Consider the following 27,228-nt stretch of genomic DNA (forward strand, 5'->3'; position numbering starts at 1 on the left):
GAATGAGTTATGATTACATTTACCACAGTATTTGGCTTCAAAAAATGCATATACTTTAAGAGACAAACATTCAGATACAGAGTTATAGCAAAGAAGAGAAAAAGAGAATTTTCTACCATTTGTTAAGGTGATGATAATTCCTCCTTTAGGAGTTTTGTTTTCACTTGGTCACAAAGACAAGCATCTGTTTGTAAAAGCATTTTTTTCTGATTCTTTGACTGTGTTAAGAAAATATAAATCACATTCATTCAACAATTGTGTGTGGAATAAATGTGATCACCTTTATATTTCTATGGATTAGCATATATGATGGAGTCAAAATGAATTCATTTTATTACTTTTGCACTGAAAGATCTGGGTTATAAATGAGAAGTAGCTTACAACAATATTAGCCCAAACCAAGAGTGTTCTTAGAAGGTTACTTACTTTAGCATTTCTGGAAACACTCATTTGGAGTAATAAATTAAAACATTGAGTTGTTTTTACAACAAAATTGCCGCTGAAAGTAATGCAGTGCCTTCATTTCAAGATGTCAATTCTTTCTGTACAGACCTCTATTTAAACTACTAGAAATCTAATTTTTAGGTAAGACATTTCCTATGAGAACTTTTAACATAAAAAAATGTTTCTTTATTTTGTGTGGACTGTGTGAGGGTACTAGTATCACTGTCAGGGGACAACTTGAAAAACTCAGTCCTCTAGTTCCATTTTTGGGTTCCCTTCACTAAGTTGTCAGGCTTGGCAGGCTTGGTGCCTTACAGACTGAAACATCTCTTGGCCCTGTGATCACTTTCAAATATGATTTGCTGACACAGGGTCTTGACATTAGCCTTGGTGTAGGAGAAGGCACTGTGTCTGTCTCTTGCTTATCACCATCTTGTCAATTTATTTATGTGACCCTCATGCACATAAAGAAAGGTATTATATTTCCTGCCTCTTCCTTAGGTTTTTAAGAAACCTGAAGTCCAAGAATTAGAGACAAGACAGGAATTTCAAATTTCAATTTGCTCTGTGAATTTTCAAAGAGAAATAACAGAACACATAAAAGTTTTCTTATATGTACTCCACATTTGAAATAGTTACTTTTCCATAGCAAACATCAGAAATGCAGGGCTCAGTCCACATCCCATTCATGGACATGTTTCTCTTAGGAGACAGCTCATATAATTTCAGTGAGTTACCATAGCGATAATATTTCTTTAATCCTCCACTGAGAGAGGACCCATGCCTGGCCCTAGCTCTCTCAACAGGCATGGTGAGAAACTTACTTGGCTTGGTTTGTGCTCTTTGAGATGTGGGCCCCTCTGTGACAGAAGCAGGAGGGCAGCTAGCTAACTGCAAGGCAGTTGAGTTGTTCCTGTTAGTGTTTTGGGACTCAACGTTTGTGACAGCTTCACTCTGCGGCTCAGCACTTGGCTTCGTGCCAGTCTTTCGTTTCTGCTTTTGAGACGCAGATGCACTTGAAGTCCAGGTAGGAGGCAAAGCAGAGGTAGTGGTGGAAGAGTCCTGACTCGAACATGTTTCTGAAGACTGAATCACATTGTCACTGGCGACTTTACAGCACTGGGCATTCTCTTCATGGCCCATGGCTTGTTTGGACACGGACTGAGGCAGCGTGACAGTGCAGCCTTGCGTCTGAGCCCCATTAGTTTGAGAATAAACGTTGCTAACCTTGGTGACCTTGTGTTGCCCGTTGTTGTTACAAACCTTATACCGGATCATTAGTATGATGATGAAAACCAACACAGAGGCAACAATGATTCCACCAATGATAATAATCATGGTGCCGCCCAAAAACTGGGACTGCATAAAGTGGCAACGGACATAATCCTGTTCGGTAGTAAACTGGATGCAACCCACGACTCTTGTGGCAGTGAGGGAGGTGATGCCATCATCATATATGGCCAGCACACACAAGTCGTACAAAGTTCCAGAAGCTAGATTATTAACCAGAAACGTTTTGCTTGTAGGAGGTATCATTCTGAGGGACAATGGAATAGATGTTAATATTAAAAACAGAACAAGACACACATACAAAAAGTCATTATGGCTTTAATTCTGTCTCCTTCAGAACCCATCAAGATAAGCACATTTATAACAGACATGAAATATGGGAAAATGATCTGATGTTATATTTACCCGGTTAGAATAGTTGAAATCTCGTTGTTACAGTCTGCATTATATTAATGGTGCCTGCACCATGCCTTGACAAGCTTTCTAATTACACTGCTTGGCAAAGCCGAACTCCTAATAAAAGCCATTGCTAAAAAATCATTTATGACAAATTGCTTTTGAAAGGTGTGACTGTGACATTATCTGACTACTAAACAAATCCATTTAGCACTTACAACACCTCCACGACTGCAAGGCAATTTGAAGAAGGAGAAAACACTGACAGTCACATTAGCGACCAGAATGAAACAGCAGTTCTGAGCATTTGCTTTCCAAATCAGTAATAAGCAGCTATGGAATGGTACCCACTAAGGCTGGCTTCAATAATGTCTACTGTTACAAGGATGCACAGATTTTATTTACAGACATTGTGATTTCTTACGCCATAGTTCCCCGTATGTTTTAATGAGTGTGGTGTGCATGTGTGAGCAATAACCTGGTGCTTACACACATGATGACACAAAGCTGTTAATAAGAGTGTGAATTCATCCAGCTACCATATTTGGGTGAGAAACTCCACCAAGAAACAATTTTTACGTTTAGAGCTATCTCGGGATTCCTTCTCCTTTTCTGCATTCCTGTTTGTTGCGAGCTTTCTTCCTAAGGTGTAACCAAATACAATTTAAAGTAAAATTAATTTGGAAGTAAAGGGTGGAACTATAATTTCTCCCGAAAATGAGTTATAGAAATTTCAAACTATGGAACAACTAAACTGGTATACAAGCTAGACAGTGTGTTCTGAGTGTACCAGAAAACTTATAAGAGCTTATACTCATAGCCAAAAGTCACTACTGCCGTTCAGTGGGTGTAGTCTAACTGTGGGATCTCACTAAGCACTTGATTACATCAATGTTGATTGTCTATAAAACTTAGTGGGATGGATATAAACATTTTAGGGAAGAAAACCACTCATTTCAGGAACTCACCAAGGTTCTCAGGATCATAAACAATTTATTTCCCACAACAGGATTACGACTTTGGGATTTTGAAAGCAAACTGCAGCTTATCACAGAGTTAACCCTTAGAAAGCATAGTCAGTACAAGGAAGTGTAGGGAATTCAGTGCTGCTCATGGACCACTGAGTGAGCATCGTCTGTGGAGCCTGTGGAGAGCCTGGGAGACAGGAGTAAACTACATTCCGCTAATGCTCATATGTCAAAGTACACCGCCACATCCATTTACTGATGAGAGGGATATTAGAATCCACTTATCCTAATCGTTCTTTTTAAAGATAGGAAATTAAAACTCAACCAGGTAGAACCTGGCCCAGGATTGATTACATAGCTAGCTAGGATGCTTTTTGCTTTATTTTTCCCACGAGTTCACACCTATTTTAAGAAATTAATCTTATTTTCAGACATGAACGAAGAGCAAATTATATTCAAAAATTTAAGTTCTCTATACAGGAACTGAACTCATCTAATAATGTTATTTCTTTTTTTCAAAGCTGTGACTTTACCTTATTTCCTAGCGGTAATAATAATCTGTCAAGAGTAAAATTATATGAAATAAAAAAATGTGAATTTCCAAGTGGAAATTGGCCAAATGTGACTATAAATCAATGAAGCTGAACTTCAGAAAAACATACCAGAAATCCATTAGCAGATACAAGTACTCCATCACTGTTCTGTCTGAGTATTTTCATACTAATGCCCAGTGATATTTTTACTGTTCAAAAAACAATGAACGTCTTCTTTGGAAGTGTCTTACGAACCCATGCACATGAGATAGCACACACACACATAACTCAATCACTCAAAGAATCAGTCTCATTACTTTATAGTGATGTCTAGTTTGTAGTTTGTTTTTGATCAAAAGTGGCAGTAACCATCTTGATCACCCACCTTACCGACAAGACTTGACTCCATAGGCTTGTTTCCAAAATTGAAACTCACCCTCAAAAGAGAAAGATTTGCCACCACTGAGGATATTCAAAATAGTATGCTGAAGGTTCTAAAGAAAATTCCCAAATTGCTTTGAGCAGTGGCAGCATCACTGGGGTAATGGGAAAGCCTCCCACTGTGACTTCCTTGAAGGAAAGAATACTCATGTGGATGTGTAAATTCTGGTATGTTTTTGAAATGTTAAATTATCTGTCTTATTTTCAGATAGCCACATTCCTCATGTGAGGTTAAAAAAGAAGCATAATATTAAATATAAATGTGTACTACTTAAAATAATGTCAATCACAATAATTCCCCACATGTAATCACCATTTCATATATTACATTATGCAATATAATGTCAAATTGCTGCAACACAGAATAGTGCTGTCAATTTAGAAAGAGAACAAAGCAGTAGTGCCTTCCAAACCCTCTACTATCATGGTCAGCAATGATCTGACATGGCTATATTTTTCTTACCTGTAAACAAGGGTGTCATCATAAGTACCATTGTATTGGATCTGAAACATACGGATTCCTGGAATATTTCTTTGAAAATTAAATTTAAGTAGCGCTGTCGACGAAGTTGCTTCTGCCACCACAATTTTGTCTTGACTCATTTTCGTATCACCATTGCTACTGCTAGCATTTGAACCTGACTTAGTAGAAGTGGAGATATCTGAGGAGCCAGGATCAGGCTCATGGATATGATTGGTACTGTTCAGTAGGTGAGGGAGTTTAATTATATGAAGATCCACGGTTTGTGTTGCTTCCCCTGCAGGATTGGAAGCAATACAGGTAAAAGCACCTGTATCTTTTACAGTTGTTATAAGGATGTCCAGTGTTCCGTTATCATACACCAGAGATCTTGTCGCGTTTGAAATAAGCTTCCCTTCAGGAGAAATCCAGTGAATTGCAGGTTCAGGGTCCCCTCTAGCTTTGCACCTCAGTGTTGCCCTTTGACCTTCCAAGACTCTCATCTCATGTGTATGCCGAGTTATGAGTGGAGGCTCACACAAAAACTCTTCCTCGGGAATTGACCAGAAATAGCGGCCAGTTAACAGTGCAGGGGAAGCACAGGTCTCTAGGTCATCTTCTCTGGACAATCGCCTCAGCCACAATAACTCACAATTGCAATGCAAGGGGTTTCCACCAAAGCTCAATGCAAAAGTCGATGGGCTTATGATTCCTGAGGTGGCCAGCACCTGCGCTCGCTGAAAGAGCGGGTCAGGGGGCAGCTTTTGCAATTTATTTGACGTTACGTCTAGCCGAGTCATCTTGTGCAAGTGGGAGAAAGTTCCCTTAGGAATGTTGTCAATCATGTTGTGATCCAAACTGAGAGTATGCAAGCTCACCATCTTCTCTACAGCATCCCAGGGAATCGTTTCTAGATTGTTATAGGACAGGTCCAGCTCTTCAAGAGCAAAAACATCATCAAACGCTGTGGAAGAAATTAAAGTCAGTTGATTGTTGTTCAGGATCAAATGATGGAGATTGGAGAGCCCACTGAACATATCGTTTGTAATTTTAGTCAATCTGTTGCTATTCAAATGCAATGCTCTCAAATTTCGTAGATCGGCAAAAGCATGGGGTGTAATAAAACTTATTGTATTCCTGGATAGAGTCAGGTCCACCAAGCTGGTCATATTGGCAAAATCTTTCCTTTTGATATTGGTAACAAAATTGTCTGCCAGCCGTAGTTCCACAGTTCTTCTGTCAATGTTTGGTGGAACAAAGAGAAGCCCTTTCTTGGCACAAAGGGTTGCAAGATTAGGAGACAAAATCTGACAGACACAACGCTTTGGACAGATCTGAGCTCGCACAGCTATGCCAATGAGAAACAGGTAAAAAAGGAATTTTTCCATTGTAGATTAGGTTTAAGAGCCTGCAGAAAAAAAAAAAAAGATATAAAGGACAGTTTAAAATCCACTTGTTTTGTACATTTAATATCCACACTTGGATAGTTTATATAGATGGAAATGGAGAAACAGTAGTATTGGTTTAGATAGCAAATGAGTTTTAAGTATACATTCTTTAATTGAATCTGTGGTAGGCACTGAGAATAATTTAACTCTTCACAGGATTTAAGGATAAATGGGAGAATGTGTCAAAAGATTACTATTATTCTGCAAACTAAGGGTCATTTTAAAATATGCTCAAGGTTCTTCAAAAAGTTAAAAACAAAAACAAAGAAAACCCCAACCAACCAATCAAAGCAAAAAACAAACAAACAAAAAACAAACAAAAGAACAATGACAACAACAAATCTAGGGATTTGTGCCTGTAATAGATCTAAGGGACAGAAAAGATAGGCATTCAGGTAAAAAAAAAATCTGAATTCTGAAAACCCTTTTCTCCACAAGTGAGCTCAAAATACACGAGCGGATTCAGTTTCTGGCTGATGCGTAAGGGGAGTGTAATGTTTGCTATTGAATTTTTCTGTGGCAATCATTTAAAGGAGATTATTGGTTACATAATGTTCATTATTAGAAACTTCCATTACACTGTTGAACCTTGACATTCTGGCCACAAAACAGGATCTTCTTCTCAAAAGTAAGGAGGCTATAAATTAATCACAAAATCCCCAACTCCATATACTATAAAATATTTGAATAGCTATTAATATGGATTTTTAAAAACTACTTGAGAAAATAATTATTAAAATACCAAACACTGAATTAAAAAATATGGCATTATCTTTCCCTTCACATTTTTACCTTGAATGTATGGCATGAAATTAATCATGAAAAGTAAAAATAGCAATAAAATTGTGATTATAATATCTCATATATATATATGAAAATAAACATATTTGGAATTTTACACAACAGAAGAAAAAATTCAGAATATCACCCAAATTTTAACAGAATGTAAATAAGACATGTGGATTTTTCTAGAAGCATTACATATTTTTTCCAAAAAGTATTATGTCATAATATTTTCAATACATGTACTATTAAATGTGAATAAAATTACTAGCAATTACTAGTCTCAATTGATAAAGTCTTCCTTTCTTGATAATTACTAATACTGAGTCATCCTTTCCACAGGGCAAAAAAAGTGCAAGAATAGAAATAAAGAAAGAAAAAAAAGAACCCACAATTTTCAGACTCCCAATCACGATACACGCAGCTATGATAAATGAAGTAGCAGCTTAAAAAGTGAAGTCTGATTCTCTAGAAGACATTATTGAAAACCATAGCATGGGGAAAATAAAGCAGTCGGCTCATGAACAGCCTAGCAGAGGGAGGGGTCAAATAAAGAGCTTCTGATCGATGTACAGCCTGTGTCAGGGGCAGACATGTTGGATCTCGCAAAGTGCATCATAAAAAGGTTGCTAGAGGAGTAAACAAAAATCAAGTGATGGGCGGAACAATACAAAAAACATAAAGACAAGCATAATTGGAGTTCAGAACAAGAAAGGAAGACGGTAAAACATAGGAAAAATATAGGTAAGCCATTTTCTAAAGGTTTCTTTAAAAAATAACATTCAGTCTGAACTGAACATAAAGAAGCCATACAAAGAGAAAACAATAATCTAGTGGCAAATCATCTGAGTGGTGAGGACCTTAAAAGCCTTCCTAGAAATGAAGAAATGTATTAATATATTACATAATGTAAAGTGAACAAAATAACAATACTGTTCATTCAGTGAGCCATCCACATAAATAAAGGATGAGGAAGAATGAGAATGTCTCAAAGGGGCTCTAATAGGAAGGGAAACATTTTAAATTGGGCAGAGTAATGTCTTTGTAAAACAAGAAAATAAAGAAAATCATCATCAAAGAAGCAAATAGATTTCTCGCCAACAAACAAGAAAATTAGCTGTGAGAAAAAAGCTGGATATTCTCTTCAGAATGGAGGAGAGTTGTGTCTAGCTTTGGAAACTTAAATTCTTATAAAATGAGTGGAGAACCACAGATAAGATACATTTCTAGGTAAAATCAAAAGTATCATTGCGATATATATGAATAATGGAGGTATTTTTTTAAAAGTGACAAGATACCATCATTGCCTCCCGGACTACCAAGAGGTAGAAAGCTCACTTTAAGATAATAGCATTATAATATGGCCATTATAGAAAAACAAAGTAATTTAACTCTTGTGATGTTAAGAAATAGTCCATTTAGATTTCTATAGTAGAGTAGGTTGTATACCTCAGAGTGAAAACACAATTAAAACCTATCAAGTTAATATGAACTATAAAAATCTAGATACGGAAAAAAGACCACACGTAAACATGTGAGGGCACACACAGCAAGTTACAAATTCGAAAAACTAGGAAAGAGATCAAAGTAAGATTTTAGAAAGTACTGTAGAATTAATACAAATTTGACACTGTGAAAACTACAACATAACAGGATTTCAACTAAACCGAACAATAAAGGAAATATAAAGATGTACTACAAGGATTTTGAAAGACAGTGGCACTTAATGAGTTCTATAATGCCAGTAACTGTGATAGCATAAACGGCAAATTCAGAGTAAAATACAATATGCTGAGATAACGCCCCTGAAAAATATCACATTCTAGAAACAAGCTGTATTCAAGACACCACAGAATTGTTCTAGGTCAAGCCAAAAATCAGTGTAGTCAAGAATCATAATTTAAATATATAGTATGTTAGATATGATCACATAGAGAGATAGAGTCTTGTAGGGGGACTGTACTAATGGGGCGATCTATGAATATTTGTAGAAGTTGTACAAAAACTCTCCGTGCAATTATTGCCACTTTTTAGAACACTAGTGAAAAGTCTGTACAATGGTACACTGTAGATTAATAAGAAATGAGGAGTGATTTTTAAAGAACCTTAGTTCCTTCCTATATTGAACTTAAATTTTGCTTCCCATTTCATAGGATGACCTTTTGCTGTAGCAAGTAGCAAGTAACAACATAGATATGACACTGAAGTTTGATTGTTTAAAAAATCAGAGTAAATTCTGAATAGCCATAAAAACTCTCTAACCATTGTCTTTAATTTCTGTCTTACATTTCCAAGTATCTATAAAAATGAATTGTTTTAATGAGGATCCTAATGTTATTAGCTCAAGGTGAACCCTACACTTAGTTTTCAAAATAGATAAGAAATCCTATGAGGAAGCACTTTCATATACTTATCAAGCACCATTAATGAATTTTATCATTACAACTACAGATAGCCATTTGGAGAAATGAAATGGGGACCTCATTACGTCTGCTTTTCTATAATAATCATTTTAAAAATTATAAACATTACAACACACTGACTGATGTTTAATCAAGGCAAAGAAAATTTACAAACATCCGTCTCTTGCTCTCTAGAAATAGCAGAATTTAAATTGCACAAAGAGGGTTTGCTAAGAATTTTAGAAGGGATGTACCACTTCAAATAGGAACATCATTGTAGCACTTTGGATAATTTCTGCCCATCTCTGCATTACAAGTCCTTTCAAGAAAAGGCCTTTCTTCTCAGACACAAAGTTACTCATGTATAAGCAAAGAAGAAAATGCCACGTACATTGCAAAATGATTTTTCATACAACTCTATGCTTGCAGTTGTTATAAAACATATGCTGAAGAGCTAGTGTTTATTTGGCAACTAGAGTAAAATTTCAAAGCAAATTCAGATTTTATAAGCAATAAAGATTATAATATATTTACTGGAGAAACCAATATGGCAGCAGTTAAGCTGCTGCTTTTCCATGTAGCTGCTTGACTCCTTTCAGAAGAGTTCTAATGTGCCAGCTAGTGTAGTATTATTCAGGTTGGTACCCAGAGGCAAAAAACATGATGTCCACTGATGCTGATGACTCACTGTAGGAGATATTGAAGTGTTTAAAATCCTGACAAGAGTAGTTTATTCACTGGAACAGAATTTGCTGTTTAACTTTAAACACTTTTTTTGGTTTTCTACCTACTTATTTTTCCCTAGAAAACTTACAATGTATTTATTTACTTGTATTAATTTTTGTGTGTCTTTGTGAGCAAGTGCCTGTGGAGGGCATTAAGAACATTGATTCCTGGATGTTGTATTCACAGGGTATGCTTAACTTCTTACACTGGTGCTAAGAACCAACCTTAGGTACTTTGTAGCACAAAGTGCCCATAACAACTAAAATAGCTCTTCCCCCCAAACACAAATAATTAAAACCACTGTCTCCATAAAAGTCATAACAAAAATATTGTGAGTATACCTATCACACTTGGGTGTCAAAATATAACATACAAATGATCTGATGCTTAATAGTTTGAAATTCATCATCATATTGGAAATGATTAGTTAAAATCCATCAAAAGATTCCTGCAATGCTAAGCAAATTGAACCTTAGAAAAGTAACATCTATGTAGAAAAAAAATTTAAACAAAAGATAAGGAAGAAAAAATTCTGATGTAATGTACCTTCTGATACTTAAATTTAGACAGTTCGAAAGGTCATTGAATTTCAGTACCCCATTATATAATATTTTCATGCCTGGTTAAAGTTAACATGTATTTTACCATAACATATCCACATAAACAAATTATTATAGAATTGCATTATGAAAAACTGGATAATCATAAAAATAAAATAATAAAACCATAGTTGCCAATTATTGAGCACAACGTGAAGAGGTGATCTATTTGAAAATGAGGAATCTTGAGATGAGGATAGTATAAAAACTTAAATTAGCTCAAAGGAGTTTGTTATGTTCTGTCTGACTTCACATTGATGAGAATTTGCTTTCTAAAGCATTTTTCATATAATACACTTTTATCACCTTCAATCCTTGCCCCAACTCTTCCAAGATCTTCCTTACCATCCTACTCACACAATTTCATGTTCTCTCTCCACCCCTTATCTCTAAAGCAAAAAATCAAGACAATCAAACAAATAAAACCCAACAAGACAAAAATTACCAAAACAAAACCAACAACACAAAAATAAATTGGAATCTGCTTTGTGTTGGCCAACGATTTCCAAGTACTAGGCCTAACAAACAGTGTGTTTAATATAGCCACTGACACTCCACTGAGGAAAATTAATTTTCTTTTTCTCCAATGGATGTCAATTGCAAAGAACTTCTTGGCTAGGAGTCGAACTTTGTGTCCTCTTCTCCTTCCCAGTTTTGTCTGACTGGAACCTATCCAGATCCTGTGCATGCTGTCATAGTCTCTGTGAGTTCATAGTGCATTGGTCTTGTCGTATCTGGATGGCACTGTTTCCTTAGAATCATCTGCCACCTCTAGTTCTTAAAAATCTTTCTGCCTCTTCTGCATTGACCCCTGAATGTGATGAAGATATTTCATTTAGGACTGAGTGGTCCAAAATCAGTCCTTCTCTACGCTTTGTCCAGTTGTGGGTCTCTGCGTTGACTATCATCTACTGCAAGAAGAATCCTGTCTAAGAAGGATTGAGTGATGCTCTTGTCCATGACATTAAGAATCACTATTATTATGCTCCTTTAGCAGAACAATAGGCTTCTCTGTAGACCCATGAAGTGACTAATCTCAAGTTCGTTGCCTATTTAGCAAGGTCAGATATTGCTTCAAGCTTATAGAATGGATTTCAAATGCATTCCAAAAAGGGATTTGTTACTTTTATAACTGTGCTATTTTACTTGTATATCTTACAGGCAGTTCACCATTGTAGGTTCCAGAGTTTGTTGCTGGGTGTTATTGATAATTACTTTTCTCCTCTGGTAACTTGAAGAGTTCCTTCAAATAGTTTTTAATACTCTTGTGATGACACATAAAATATATACTTTTTCATTTCAAAAATAAACTCAAAGTAGAACTATTAATTCACTTCAGGTAATATAAATAAACAAAGAAGAGGTGAACAAATTGTAAATTATTTTAAAAATTAAGGACACAGCTAGAATATTAGGTTATGAATATAATCTGTATTGTGGAAGAGGATACTGATTTTTATGATTCTTTAAAATTTTAACAAAATTGATTCACAGAGTTTCCGATATCTATGTATATTGTATTTATGACAGAATTAAAAACTACCTACATAACAACATAAATTGTATGTTTAAATACCATCTATGATTTTCCTTTACAAGATATGGCTGTGACTTGCCAAATGGTTCCATCCTAAATTGTATGTATTCCTTAAAGAATACATTGATTAACTAATAAAACAATACTGGTTTCTGTAACAAAACACCCATCACTGTTCTCTTAGTGGTGAGATCAGATGTCCTTATTTTTTGGCTTGGAACTTTGTCCCTCACTGAGAATTTATAATTTCACCAAAAATTTATGAGTCTTGAGAAAAACCACAAGTAACTGAGATAGTGCATTTCCTCACAGAAAATTGTCTGTGGAAAGGGCAGCCTAGCACAGAAGAATTTAAGATTCCCAACGGTGCTGTGACATCAGTAATTTGTAATAGTAACAGCAGTCAGCTGGAACAGGTTTCAAATGTTTCCTTCAATTTAATTTCTGTGAATTGCAAGTTCTGCACATGGATTTTCAGAAATAAGTGAGAAGTACTTTGTAAAGGATATATGTGTGTAGAAAAAGATAAAATTATACCTAAACTTTGTAGTAATTAAGCCAGTAAGTCTCAGTATAAATAATCTGGGGCAAAGATAGTTACATAATTTCATAGTACCTTATATATGACTATGTCTTTCCCAATTTATAGATTTTAAGTTTTATAGTGAGGTAAGAGAACACCATATTATTTTTCTTGTATAAAAAATGGCATGTGCGGTAAAGGGTGTGTGATGGCGAAAGAAGAGAAAACCTCCTTGTAAAGTGGTCACAGGTAGGTGGTCTTCAGATGCAGAACTGTTGGTCTGTAGTATCTAAAGAGAACACATATTTTTATGTGATATCTCTGCCACACATGTGAAACATATCTTTTTAATAACCAGTGCCTTTCGGGAAGAAACAGAATCAAAAGAACTTGGATTTTTTCTCACAGAATGATGCACTTTCTGAATCTGTGTGAAGAACTAAATATTATTAGATTTCTAAGATTACAACTCATATTTAATAATAGAGTTTCTATTTCTATTGCATTTCTACACAAGACAATTAGTGGACACAGATGCAGGAAGTTGCACCATAAAGCAGCGTGCAAAAATATATCAACTAAATTGACATGCAATGCATTTGTGTCATTTCAAGTTCTGAGAATGTAGAAGTTTAATCCATAGAAATCACCTTGGTTAAGACATCTTGAGAGGGTATAAAATGTTAAAACATTTGAATAAATAGGTATAAATTATGGTGACTCTAATATTTATGTGACATTATATTTTTTAAAAATGAAGAGATTGATTCCTAAATATTCATATATAATTGATAATTACTTAGAGTAATGAATTTTATATAACTAGTCAGTTTTATTATTAGTTAATGTATTTATTGCTTTGTTTTTATTATTAATTAATACATATTCATATTTCCTAATGTGCACATAATTTAAAACATAATATTGTACATAATTAGTACAATTGCATCTGTTATTTACATTTTTTCTTGACCAAAACCACAGGCCAGTGCCCACAGTGTTTGTCACTTGAGAAGCATTATCCAGGTATCAACAGGTTTGCAATTGCAAACTCTTCTCCAACCTCAGGGAGAAAGGAACTCCATAAACACATGGATCGCCCCAGCACTGTGACACTTGGAAGTTCAATTCTAGGCCATGTGATGACGGTCACACCAGAGAAGTGACAACAGGCTAAGGATCAGAAACAGCCTTTGAATGTTCACTCATACAAAGTGGGGATTGTGCTCCATGTTCAGGCCCGTGGGGCTTTTGCTTTAGAACATAGTGTTAGGCTGTTGAAATCTTAAACTGAATACAATCTTGTATTCTCCCCGCCCAGGCCCATGAAAAAACAAAACAAAACAAAACAAACAAACAAACAAAAAAACAGAGAAGCTCATTTATTGCCAAAGAGATGTGGTTCTTAGATTTTTCTTTCCAGAATCACATGAGACTGGTTGCAATGATGTTGGCCACGTGACTCTAATCAACAACAGCCAATAGCCTTGTGGTTCTTTGTCCTAGCTCAGTTTTGTTGGTCTTGCCAAACTATGAACTGATTGCATAGAGCAGTATTGCATGTTTGTACCCACTGGTAGCTATGGGAAAGACCTAAGAACACAAAGCTGGTACTTCAGCAATTCTTCTGTTCAAGATTAGAAATCCATGTAGCTGACTGCAATACTGGTGAACATGGACAAGGTCATGTGAGCCCACTCGTGCCAGTAGAAGTTTGCAGGGATGGACAGACCTCTTTAGTTATCCATTCTTTTCATGTGAAACAACACATCAACTACCGACTTTAAACACACATGCTCTTGGACTACCCTCTAGTGTTGTACTGGTGTCAACATACCTTGAAGAATCATTATAAACTTGGACTTAGGGTGCCATCTAGTGCCAAATTAAGTGATGTGACTATAGACTTAGCAGTCAGATAAGAATTTCTGGAAAGATGGGAAGATGAAAAGTAACATTAAGATTGAAATAAATATTGAACTTTTCATATCCAAATAATGCTGTATACTCATAATTGTCAAGAATGTAGAGGGAACCATGGTCTCACCTAGCGGTCAAACAGAGAAACCAGAAAAATGATGCAATCAGTCAGCACTCACAAATCTTGGTTAGAAAACAGAAATTTACTCTTTTAAGAAACTTATAGAAATCAGGAATTATTCAGCATTTTAACTAGGAAAGTTAACAGAAAGATGAAAGTAGCTTTAAGAATCAAACCGAATCCTTGAACCAAAAATACGGTAAATAAGGATTAAAACATTGTAGAAGATGTCAATAGCAGAATGGTTATTTCCAGCAATATCCATTTATTTAATAATGTCATATTTTCAATTTTAAAAGTTATGGAATGAATGTTTCATTATGGAAATGTGTCACATTTTGATCATCCCTTCATCAACTGATGGACGTGCATGTTGTTTACATATTCTGGATAGTATGAGTGGAGTAACAATACATATGATGAGGATACAAATTCATAGAAAAACATAGAGTTCTTTGGGCTTGTTCTCAAGAGTAGTGGTGATTCCACATCTGTCTTATGGGAAGCTTCCATATTGTTTCAGCAGTGGCAGCATTAATTTTGCACACTTGCCAGCTTTGAATAATTTCCCCCCTGCATCTGTGCTAGCATTTAGCATCATTCATTGTTCTGATCTTAGCCAATCTGATTGATATAAGATAAATCCTCATAGCTTTTCTTGTCACCTTTATCCGAGTCAAGAACCTATAACAAAAGCCTAAGACAAGTCAGTATACCATAGAGAAGAACCTGTTATTATTAATCTAAGAGGACATAATATTAAATTGATGCCCAATGACTTATCATTACACCTACTGATTATTGCATCTCCTGTTCCTTATCCAAGAAGCCTCAATAGATAATGATTTTCAAAGAGATTCACAGCGGATAAAAGTGCAGAAGACAAGAAACTGTGAATTACTTTGTCCTAAACGGGACATTTACATTACTCCTCTTCCTTCGAAATCTCAGGGATCCATGAGAAAGAGGATACAAAAAGACTTTAAGAGCCAGAGGCTGTGGATGACTATAAGGAATCAAGGTTTATGAGACACAGCGGGACAGTTGCATATAAGAACTCATAGTGTTTGTGACAGTCTGACAAGAGCAAAGCAAGCTCAGCTCAGGCAAAACAAGATCCTCGCATGGAGAGGAAAAGTGTGCATAGATGTCTACCCTTAGCTTAGGAGTTTTTGGTAATTGGTAGGTTCTGGAAGGGGAGTTATTTTTCTTTAAGGGTGTGGTCCCTATTAGGTCCACCAAAGTTCCCATTCAAGGTTATACATCCAAGTATCTATGGGCAGCACAAATTGGAACTGAAAGCGAAGAACAAGACACAAAGGAGTGTGGGTAGGTTAGGCTAAGGGATGAATATGGCCAAAATACAAGGTATGAAATTCTCAAAGGGCAGATAAAAATTGCCCCTTCTCCGCACCCCTCCAAACAGTTAAAAACATTAAAATTAGAAGCTGGAAATAAGATGGTGTGTGCAATTGTGAGCTACCTGATGGTGACCTAGGAAATGAACTTGGGTTCTCTGTAGGAACATTATTTTTTTTTTAGAGAATTCTTAAAAAAAAAAAAGATTTATTTATTTATTTATTTAATTAATATGTATACAGTGTTCTGCCTGCATGTATGCCCACAATCTCGAAAAGGGCATCAGATCTCATTACAGATGGTTGTGAGTCATCATGTGGTTGCTTGGAATTGAACTCAGGACCCCAGAAATAGCAGCCAGTGCTCTTAACTCCTGTGCCATCTCTCTAGACCACAACATTATCCTTAACTTCTAACAATCTCTACATATTCCAAGTTTTCCACACAAAGAAATAATGAATGAGAAGACAGGTGTTATGTGCATATAAAAATCATAAGGAACCCACTTAAAAAACAGTTTTCAAAATTTCAATTACATGAATTTTAATATTAATAATAGTAAATTTAAATTCTACTTTATGATATCAATTGATAACACATCAAATTAGTTCTTTATCTACTTTTTCGAAATTCTAATAATGAAATGTCTGAGCATTTCTAATGTCCTGTTATAGATCAAGCTCCAATTTCCCTCTGTTGATAAATATTTCTTCAAATTATGGTCTCTGGGTGATGTTGGCTTTGTTGTGCTGTTGCCAAAGCAATTATAGAAGTGCAGTTTCAGAGTAAAACAGAAAGATGTCAATCCTGAAGACATTGTCTGAGAGAATTCAGATAATTAGAAATATAGAAATCCTGTGGATAAATAAATGTAGGGAAAGCTGTAGCTTGATAAATCGTAGGTGCTGTAGTAGCCAAGTTACCTTCCAACTGAAACTAGCTGACTAAAATGAACCCACTAAGGCTTTGATTTTTTTTTTAAATGGGTTGGAGAAGAAAAGAAAGATGCTGACTCCTTGAAGGAATCAGTGGAATTACTGATGGTTTAACTACTAAACATGTGTGTGGGCAGAAAGTTCCGGCAGCACGCCTACAGAAATATTTTGACAAACTAATACCATATGGAAGCTCTCAAAGCACTGATGGGAATGTCTTAACTTCTCTCTCTCCCTCCCTCTCTCTCTCTCCTCTCTCCCTCCCTTCCACTCTCCCTCCCTCCCTTTCTCTCTCCGAACTCTTAGTGCTGTATTTGGGGTAGGATACATTTTTCTGGGCGGGGGAAGGGTTTCAGTAAAATCTGTATGACTTGTGTATGTCTGGGACTGATACTGGAACTTTTGTATCCTTGAAATCCAACAGTACACTAACCAAGGATGGAAATTAAGGGTAAGAGAGAGCTTTATTTGCACAGCATGCACTTGAGCCCTTACTTAACCCATTTACCAAGGATGGATGCTCTATCAGTGACACCTGACACAGCTGCATCCTCGCTGTCAAGGTTCGGCAGGAGCCTGCTGCTTCTCTTGGTAAAATTTCAGTGAAGCTGTGACATATTTGCTTATGAATCACAAAGTAGTTGAAACCAGACATGGATTAAGTGAGAAAGCAGATAACCATGAACTTTTTCCAAGTCTAAGTCTACATGTACACCTATTGTGTGCATGTGTGAGTGCGTATCTTTGTCTGTGTGTGTAAACATAGACCTGTGAGCACAGTGACGTGTTGGTTTCCATTCCTAAATCCATTCTCCACATCTCCAGCTGCATCGATTTCTGTTTCCAGCATAGTTTATTGTCTGCTTTCTTTGGGAGATAGATATAGTCAAGCAAACCATTACCTCCAACGATGTTCAAAATAATGTTGAAAACTTCAGAGAAGGTTTGAAGAAAAGTAATAGAGACATGAGGCACTCTGCCTATCCTTTCTTTGTTAGATATGATACCTGAAACGTTAGCTGCCATCTTGGACATGAAGGTGACCTTGAGGATCAAAGCTAGGTGGAGGCATAATGAAAGCTATTTCTATTTACTTCCTTTGTTCATTCGTTTATTCCTTCTTATAGAGTTTATATACATAGCCCAGGCTGGCCTTGAAGTCCCAACCTATTTGACTTAATGTCCTGAATAAAGAGGTTGAAGATGTACTACCCACCTGGCTAGATAAAGAAGCATTTCAGTTTGTTGGGGGGTTGTTTGAGCAATCTGAATTTTCTTGAAAATTATTTCAATTCTTATTTTGAAAAATACCATCTACTCACATACAAGCTAGTCTTAATTGAATATACAGAATGATTTCAAAAGTATTAAAACACCGAATATAAATATAGATGATTATAATGAATATATAATGTACAATTCAATACAGCTATAGAATCCCCAATATGTGTGTAAAAGAGTATATTTTGTTAAAAAAATGTTCAAAAGTTAAACATAATGTAAATTTCCTTCATACTAATTTTTTGATGATAGCTTTAAGTAACAAAAGTGAAAACTATGTACTAATTGACAAGTTTTTTACAGTTATTGCTCTGGGCTACAATTCAATTGAAAAACAAATGAGAACCCCAAATGTTTTATGATATTGAAATGAGAAAGCATACTAAGCATACACCCTCGGGCACTTTTTGAGAGTAAGTTAGGAAATCCATTTGTTATTTTAGCTAAGGAAGGAAAGTTTTATAAAAATTACTCATTGTTTCAAGAACTGATATTTTCTGACTGTGGGAAAGTAGGGTTAAAAAGAAGAGAAAGATTTCTTATTTCATCAAAAATATGCAGGATACTCAAAAGAGCTGGTTGGCTTAATTAAATTAGGCTTTGGTTAATTAATCAATAGAATGGAATTAATTCATATATGCTAAAAGATTTGATCCTCATAGAAGATGCTGAGTTTGGTTGGGTCACAGTAGTTTCAAGGAATGTGGACCATTTAAGTGATAGATGAAGACACAATTTTTCATTGACTAATAAAAAGGCACTGGGAGTGTAAATCCTGAAGGACAGGAAGGACATGGGTGGTTTTCAGACAACAGAATGGTTGCTTTATATTTCTTGGCTGTCTTTGTTATCTAAATTTGGAAACATCTTCACAGTTATTTGTTATTGCATAAAGTAATGGCCACTTTTGAGTAAATGACTGTATTTTAGTTGTCAAATACCAAAGCTCCTGAGAGCAGGATTTTTAAATGAGATAAATCTAATATCCATTATTTATCTCTAGGGATTAGAAAACAGAGCCAGACACCCTATCTCTTATAAGTCATGTTCCCAATTTTCATCCTGTTCCAAATTCTGTAAATTATTGGCTTATAAATAAGAAAGCAAAAGCCCAGCTTTTAAACTTCAAAACCCAACTTATATAGCTTAGATGTTTATTAAAAATGTAGCACTCAAGTGATGACAGTCGAATTAGTGTTGGAATATGTCTTGCCAAAAGTCAATATAATAAAAAAATACAAAGAAAATGTATTATAATGTGTGTTAGATGTAATTATGTGTTCTTATCATTTCACTCTCTAGTGTTTATTCTTCTCCTATTGGAGAAGTACAACTCGCTCTAACTGATAAATATATCAAAAGTAGAAGAATTTAACAGAGCCAAGTGAAACCTTTAATTTGACTTTGAATATGCATACAGTTACCCTGAATGTATTATATATCAGTGAAGGACTTTAAAAGAAGGCTCAAGCTTTCCCTAGTCTTAGACAGCACAGAACAGAGTTTCTTTGTTCCCACTGCTAATTTTCAGTATACTAATGTGAGGAAATAAATGTTTTCAATAATCAGGGGAGTCTTGGAAATCAGTTTGTACCAATTCAAATGTTCAGAAAATTCAACTAGTCCAACACCCTTCTTGCAACATAGTGTAGAAACTCAACTAGCTTGTGCTTAGAGTATTAATCTACAAGAACTTTCAGATAATATATAGAGACAGGGCAAGCTACCAAATTTGTGCTAATTTGACATCAATAGAAAAATTATGCAAAGTATTTAAACAGAAAGAAATCTGTCATATTATTTTACATTATCAAGAAACTCAAAGCCATTCCACTAAAATCAGGAACAAGACAAGGCTGTCCACTCTCACCATATCTCTTTAACATAGTGATTGAAGTTCTAGCAATAGCAACAAGACAACATAAAGAGATCAAGGGGATTCGAATTGGAGAGGAAGCATTCAAACTTTCATTATTTGCAGATGATATGAGAGTGTACATCAGTGACCCCAAAAACTCTACCAAAGAATTCCTACAGATGATAAATACCTTCAGTGATGTGGCAGGATACAAGATCAACTCAAAAAAATCAGTAGGCCTCCTACACACAAAGGATAGAGAAGCAGAGAGGGAAATGAGAGAAACTTCACCTTTCACGATAGCCACAAAATAGCATAAAGTATCTTGGGGTAGCACTAACTAAGGAAGTAAAAGATCTATTTGACAAGAACTTTAAGGCTTTGAAGAAAGAAATTGAAGAGGGCACCAGAAAATGGAAGGATCTTCAATGCTCTTGGATGGGTAGGATCAACATAGTATAAATGGCAATTCTACAAAAGGCAATCTATAAATTCAATGCAATCGCGATCAAAATCCCCACAAAATTCTTCACAGACCTTGAGAGAACAAAAATCAACATTATGTGGAAAAACAAAAACCCAATATAGCCAAAACAACCTTATACAATAATGGAACTTCCGGAGGCATTACCATTCCTGATTTCAAAAACTATCACAGAACTACAGTAATGAAAACAGCTTGGTATTGGCATAAAAACAGACATTGACCAATGGAATCAAATCGAAGACCTGGATATTAACCCACAAACCTACGAACACCTGATTTTCGACAAAGGAGCTAAAAGTATACAATGGAAGAAAGAAAGCATCTTCAACAAATGGTGCTGGCATAACTGGATGTCAACCAGTAGAAGAATGAAAATAGATCCATATCTATCACCATGCACAAAACTCAACTCCAAATGGATTAAAGACCTCAATGAAAATCCGGCCACACTAAACCTGATAGAAGAGAAAGTGGGAAGTAGTCTGCAACACATGGACACAGGAGACCACTTCCTACGTATAACCCCAGTAGCACAGACAATAAGAGCAACATTGAATAAATGGGACCTCCTGAAACTGAGAATCTTCTGTAAAGCAAAGTACTATCATCATAACTGTAAGAAATGCATGTATGTGCCCAAGCATGTGTGTTTGTGCGTATCATGTACACAAAAGCTAGTGTTGCATTGCTGTTCCATAGATGTTTTACTCTTTTTTTTTAGTAAATTTTATTAAATTATAAAAGTTAGATGTTTTACTCTTTACAAGAATATTTAGATTCTCTTTTAATTTGAAATGGGAATGGGAATACTTTCAAATATTGCATGAAGTTAACATTATGAAGCCTATCTACTTAGTTTCTAAGAAACAAAAGACCCCATTATGACTATGAACTTAATTATCAATGATAATTTTAATTGGATAGCTTTTTCTGCTGATGAAATTAGAGAATTTAAAACAAGCTTGTTATTATGCACAGGAGACATGAGACATTTTTACCAGGAGTGTTATTTGTAAGGACCTCAAGCTAGAAACAGATAGATAATCTACTCAAAGCAGATAGAAGGAAGGCATAAGTTTGCAAACTGAACAATATTTTTATAAGGAAATACTATAACAGTAAATCACCAGCCTCTATCCCTTAATGAAGAGTTACTAGCAGGTGATATTTGTGGAGAGAAGAGGAACCATTCATTAGATGCTGGGCAACCTGATACAATCACTGTACTCTCTTACATGGCCCCACATATAGGCTTGTAGCAGCAGCTCTGGTTGGACTTAGTGGGTTATCACAAAAAGAAAAAGAAGAAATAAAATGGAAAGTGTGACGTATTAGAGATGATATTGGAGAAATTGGAGAAGGAAATGGTTTGGGGTATATTTATCTTTAATTTTATACACAAATAAAAATCTCAAGAGTATAAAATTATAATTGAAAAGATTATATACACAACCATTGAGTAAAAATAATTCAAATGATAATTGTAAAAGTCTGAATAATATATATTTACAAAGGAATTGGTAGGTTATCAATCTTGCATATAGTCTCTTATTGGGTTATTGTGGTATGCAGTTGGTGAGATACTTTATGAGGACAGTATCTAAATAATTACTTATTGTAGTACTTAAGTATAACTTTCCCCAATAAATGATGTATATCATAAAATGTCTTAATTTATAAATTTTCAAAACTTTTAAGTATCTTATTGCTGTAGAATTAATACTGCCAGTATCCTTTAAGTTACTTGCCCGCTCGGGTGTGGCCACTTATACTACATATGCCGTTGTAAAGCATGAGTCCAACCTCTTTTCTGGCTGCGGGATTCATTTGCTGTTCCCCGTAAGAGCAGAGGATTGTGATCTGTGAGTCCACCCCTAAATAAATAACCTTTTATTATACTCAATTCTGAGCTAGTGTGGGATTTATTTTTTAGCATCCTTCATCACCTGGCCCAATGTCGAGCCTGACTGCACACCTACTGGGTAGACTGGATTAAAGACCTAGGTCCACAGCCCAGAAAGTCCCCCACCCCCAACAACTTGGCTTGCTTTTACATAAGTGGTTTTTTTTTTGTTTTGTTTTGTTTTTTTTTTTTGTAGAACCGCTGCCACAGCAAAGTTTACTTCATGCAGTGATTTGGAAATTTCCCTAGTGTGATGCCCTCCACCCCCACTGCCGCATTTCCTGCAACATGGTGACTTGCACAGCTTCCATTTTATGCTTCCTGCCCGAGAGCTCTGAGCTTTTTGCTCCATGTTCGGAATTAATTTAATTGCTTTTAATTTGGTAAGCAAGGCATATTTCTCAATATTTAACCAGCAGTCAGGCGAGAAAGACAAAGCTGTTCAGGACTGTTCCTGGCACCAGGTTGCACTGCTACTCGTGACTCTGCAACCACTACACCTCCTGAACAATAAAGGTTATTACACCGAAAACAATTTACCAGGCCTCATACCAGGTAGATATTTTATTAATTAATAAATTAATAAACTTGAAAGATATAATGACAGTCAATGTTACCATTGATACATTTTGGATATATTTATCATATTGCAACATACATTTCTAGCTCTGATCAAGATACTTGTACATTGTTTACATTTCTAGGTTATTGTCCTCATTTGATACACAGTTGTTTATTTATAATATTCTAATATAAAGTCTTTGTCTTTAAGTTACATTGGTATTAAGAATTATAGATCAATAGTCATCTATGTTTATCATACTTATAGTTAGACTAATCAGGTTCTTTAGATACATAGAAATTGTATTCTGCATAAATTGGTAGTCTTAAACCATTTCAAAGAGCTGTAGATTACAGTATTTAAATAACTGAGGGTTCTGTTTGATGTAAGACACGATTTCTCCTGGCAGCACTAATCTATTCCCAAGAGACTGTTTAGCACTGAAGACATTCCACTTGGAGTTTATTTTCTTTTGGTAAACCTTGCCTTTGAGCAAGGAAGTGCTCATGCATCAACCACTGACAAATGCATGATGTCTGGGTAGGACAGGCAGGATATAAGAAAAAAAGACTGTCAAATCTTGCCAAGACAGGGTAAGATGGTTTTGAGAAATTTCCTGCCTCTGAAGATGATCTGTCAGTTACTCTAGGCCTTAGCCAATGTTGGTTGCTCCAACATTGCAAATGAGACTTTGGTGATTGCCCAGGTAGCCAGTTCTTTGTCATTTGTTACACATTTTGGAAGTTGCTTGCCTGTACTTCCTGCTTACTCAAGTAATATCATTTCCCTTCTTGGGTCTTCAATGGGTTTGAAGACTAGATAGTAGTAGTTACTGTCTCTCATGACTTGGCCAATTTATTTTTTATACAAGACTTAAACTCATTAAGATAGGATAATTATTGAAACATTTATTACATGTTTCTTGCTTGATATTATTTATGCTGGTTGTAATTCTAATTTTTATACCTGATATTTATTCTTATTGTATATAACTTTGTTTTATGCTTAGAATTTTCTTATTTAAACAATAGGAGGATGTACTGTAGGAATTCCTACTGCCAGTAGCCTTAAAGTTACCAGCCCACTTGGGCATGAACTTCTATACTATATATGCCGATGTAAAGCATGTGTCTGGCCTCTTTTCCAGCTTCTAGATTTGGTTGCTGTTCCCTGTTCGAGCAGAGGATTTTGATCTGTGCATCTACTCCTAAATAAATAACCTTTTATTATATTATTACATTCAATTCTGGGCTAGTTGTCTATCCTTCTTCATCTCTTGGTTGTTAGTATTCTTTATCCAAATACTTCTGATTTCTTCAGTTCTTCCCTCTCTCTCTCTCTCTCTCTCTCTCTCTCTCTCTCTCTCTATATATATATATATATATATATATATATATATATATGAAGACACACACACACACACATATATATATATATTATTCATTCTTGCAAAACTCAAGTCCAAGTTGATCAAAGACTTCAGCATAACATCAGATACTCTGACCCTGATACATGAGAAAGTGGGGAATGGATTTGCACACATTGGCACAGGAGACAACTTCTTAAGAACAGTGACAGCATAGGCACAAAGAGCGACAATTAATAAATGTATTCTCATTGAACTGAAAAGCTTCTGTAAGGCAAAGGGCACCATCAATAGGGAAAAATAGTAGTAAACAGTATAGGAAAAATTTCATCAATTCTGCATCAGACAGAGGCTAATATCCAAAATACAGAAATAACTCAAGAAACTATATATTCACACTAAACAATCCAAATAAAAATGGAGCACAGATCTGAACAGAGAATTATCAACAGAGTAATCTCAAATGGCTGAGAAACACTAAAAAAAAAAAAAAAGTTCAACATCCTTAGCTTTCAGGGAAATGCAAATCAAAATAACTCTGAGATTCTATCTTATGCATATCAGAATGGCTAAGATGTAAAACAGAAGTGACAGCTCATGTTAGAAAGGATTTGGAACAAGTAAAACACTCCTCCACTGCTGGTGGGATTGCAAACTTCTACAACCACTGAGATTAAATTTGTATCCAAAAACCAAGATCCATATCAATGCAAATTATTCATCTCTATAGATTTTCCCCCTTTAAATGTAAACAAACAACTATAATAAACAATATTTGGGAATATAGGCACAGCCCTCTCAGGTTTTACATGGATGTATTTACCCAGGTTGGCACCAATTGGTTGCAGGGGTCCACTTGTTTGTACCCACTGCCCAGAACTGAAATAATCACACAGAAACTGTATTAATTAAAACATTGCCTGGCCCATTAGCTCTAGCTTCTTATTTGATAACTCTTATATTAATTTAACCCATTTCTATTAATCTGTATATCACCATGTGACAGTGGCTTACCAGCAAAGATTTGGTATGTCTTACTCTGGTGACTCCATGGTGTCTCTCTCTGACTCTGCCTTTTCCCTCCCAGCATTCCATTTAGTTTTCCCCTCCTAGCTCTGTTCCCCTACAGCTCTGCTATAGGGTCAAAGCAGTTCCTTTATTAACCAATGAAAGCAAGACATAGACAGTAGAACCTCCTACACCAAATGAGGCTTTACCTTCTACTGGTAGAAAAACTTGGTAGATTTTAAAAGTTTCTCAGTTGGACCTGTTTTTGAAGGTCAGGGTGTACAGCTGAGGGTTGGCACTGTGAAAGACTAGGAGAAGCCATTGGAAAAGCTATAACCTCAGTTATGGTAAAAGCCCCAAAATTGAAGGGATCAGGGAGAAAAATTGAGGCTGAATACCATGTGGCAGGACCAGAGTCTCTGAAGACAACTCAGGAATGACTATTGGTGAGGGTCGAACATGGTTTTGCAAAGGAGACCAGAGCATTTTGGAGATGTCTGTATAAGACTACAATAAAGGACAATGACAGGTATGGAGGGTTGCTGGACTGTGAATGTGCTCCGTTTCTTCCTGTTTGAAATAAGAAACATGTAATCTGCATTTAATTTTACACTTTGGAGTTTTAGAGAGACTTGGAATACAAGTTTCAATTTAACCAGGGCTATTGAGTAAGACTATGTTTAAAACAAACAAAACCACATATTTTCCCTTCTCCTGGGGATGAATTCTCAATCTTCACATTCCATTTCTGTTGCTGTCTTCATAATACCATCACTGACATTCCAACGATGTGTAAACTCTATTTCCTTACCTTCCTTGACACTGTTTAAGAGATATCTACTGGAGAACTTGAGAAATTACACAACATTTGTTTCTAACCACCTGTACTCTTAAAAAGTTGGAATTAAACAAGGGAAATTTGTAAGTGTTGTGTGTTTTTATTCCTATATTCAGAGTATGTTTAACATTTTGAATACAATAATGAATTTGTGAAAAAAGACATCACTTCACTCTACATGCAGAAGAATTTGAAATAAAAAGAATAATGCTACCAAATAGTGCTAATTTGGGTGTCAAATAAATGTTACATATATTTCCAGACCAGATCAATAAAGACAGTAGTTACATGGTTCTGTTTCTACTTTACAGATTTTTTTTATGTCTTTGAATTTAAAATCAATGTCACCTGTCCAGATTCTGTTTCCAAGAAAACAGTATAATTAAATTATTTCATATAGTAAATTATAAGCCACATTAATTGAGCTGTATTTAAACAAAGCTATGGGGCACTTGAAATTCTAAAAACTTTCCTCTTTGATTTATTAATTTAAGGAGAATAGGAAAATCCACTCGGAAAATTATGAAAGCAAAGAGTTCACAGGAAGTCCTTCTATAGGACTTTGATCACTGTGAGTACTCATTACAGTTAATCATTATTAGTTACAGGATAGGGTTTAAAGGTGTAGCTTGTTGGTAGAGTATATGCAACACATGCATAATGTCCAGGCTCCATCTCTAGTCACTTCTGGAAGTTCATTTAAAAAAAAAATTGGGAGGATTTTCAGAATACTTACAATATCCATTAGCAGAACTAGAAAAGTTTACTGTCTCATCATGTTAGTTGTTCAAATTTTGTTCATAAAATGAGTTAGAAACAATGTATTCAAGGGTCACACACTTTCTACAGAATCCTTCTAGTAATGTCCCGGTGAAAACTTTAGTTCTTTGAAGAAAAGAACATTACGTTTATTAAAATTTTATCTCCATACATGCTGTAATGTGTGATGGGTAAAACATGTTTCAGAATTACGTGTAGGATGTACAGAATTAAATTCCATATTCAGTATCTAAATTTTGATAATATGTTTATAGGAGATT

At 35.4% G+C, this 27,228-nt stretch overlaps 1 protein-coding gene across 3 annotated transcripts in view; it reads right to left on the bottom strand.

Annotated features, from left to right (window-relative positions):
* The window catches only part of Lrfn5 (leucine rich repeat and fibronectin type III domain containing 5), a 262,853-nt gene that overhangs the window by 14,265 nt on the left and 221,360 nt on the right, over nt 1-27,228 (bottom strand). For all 3 annotated transcript variants that reach the window (XM_085697596.2, XM_085697594.2, XM_048415825.3), the window contains 2 exons: nt 4,536-5,940; nt 1,269-1,981 (listed from right to left, as the gene is read on the bottom strand). In XM_085697596.2, coding sequence (XP_085553722.1) covers nt 1,269-1,981; nt 4,536-5,920 — 2,098 coding nt within the window. In that variant the 5' untranslated portion in view covers nt 5,921-5,940. The remainder of the gene's footprint in view (nt 1-1,268; nt 1,982-4,535; nt 5,941-27,228) is intronic.

The sequence above is a fragment of the Myodes glareolus genome, chromosome 11, assembly GCF_982192425.1.
Source record: "Myodes glareolus chromosome 11, mMyoGla1.1, whole genome shotgun sequence".
NCBI classification, from domain to species: domain Eukaryota; kingdom Metazoa; phylum Chordata; class Mammalia; order Rodentia; family Cricetidae; genus Myodes; species Myodes glareolus.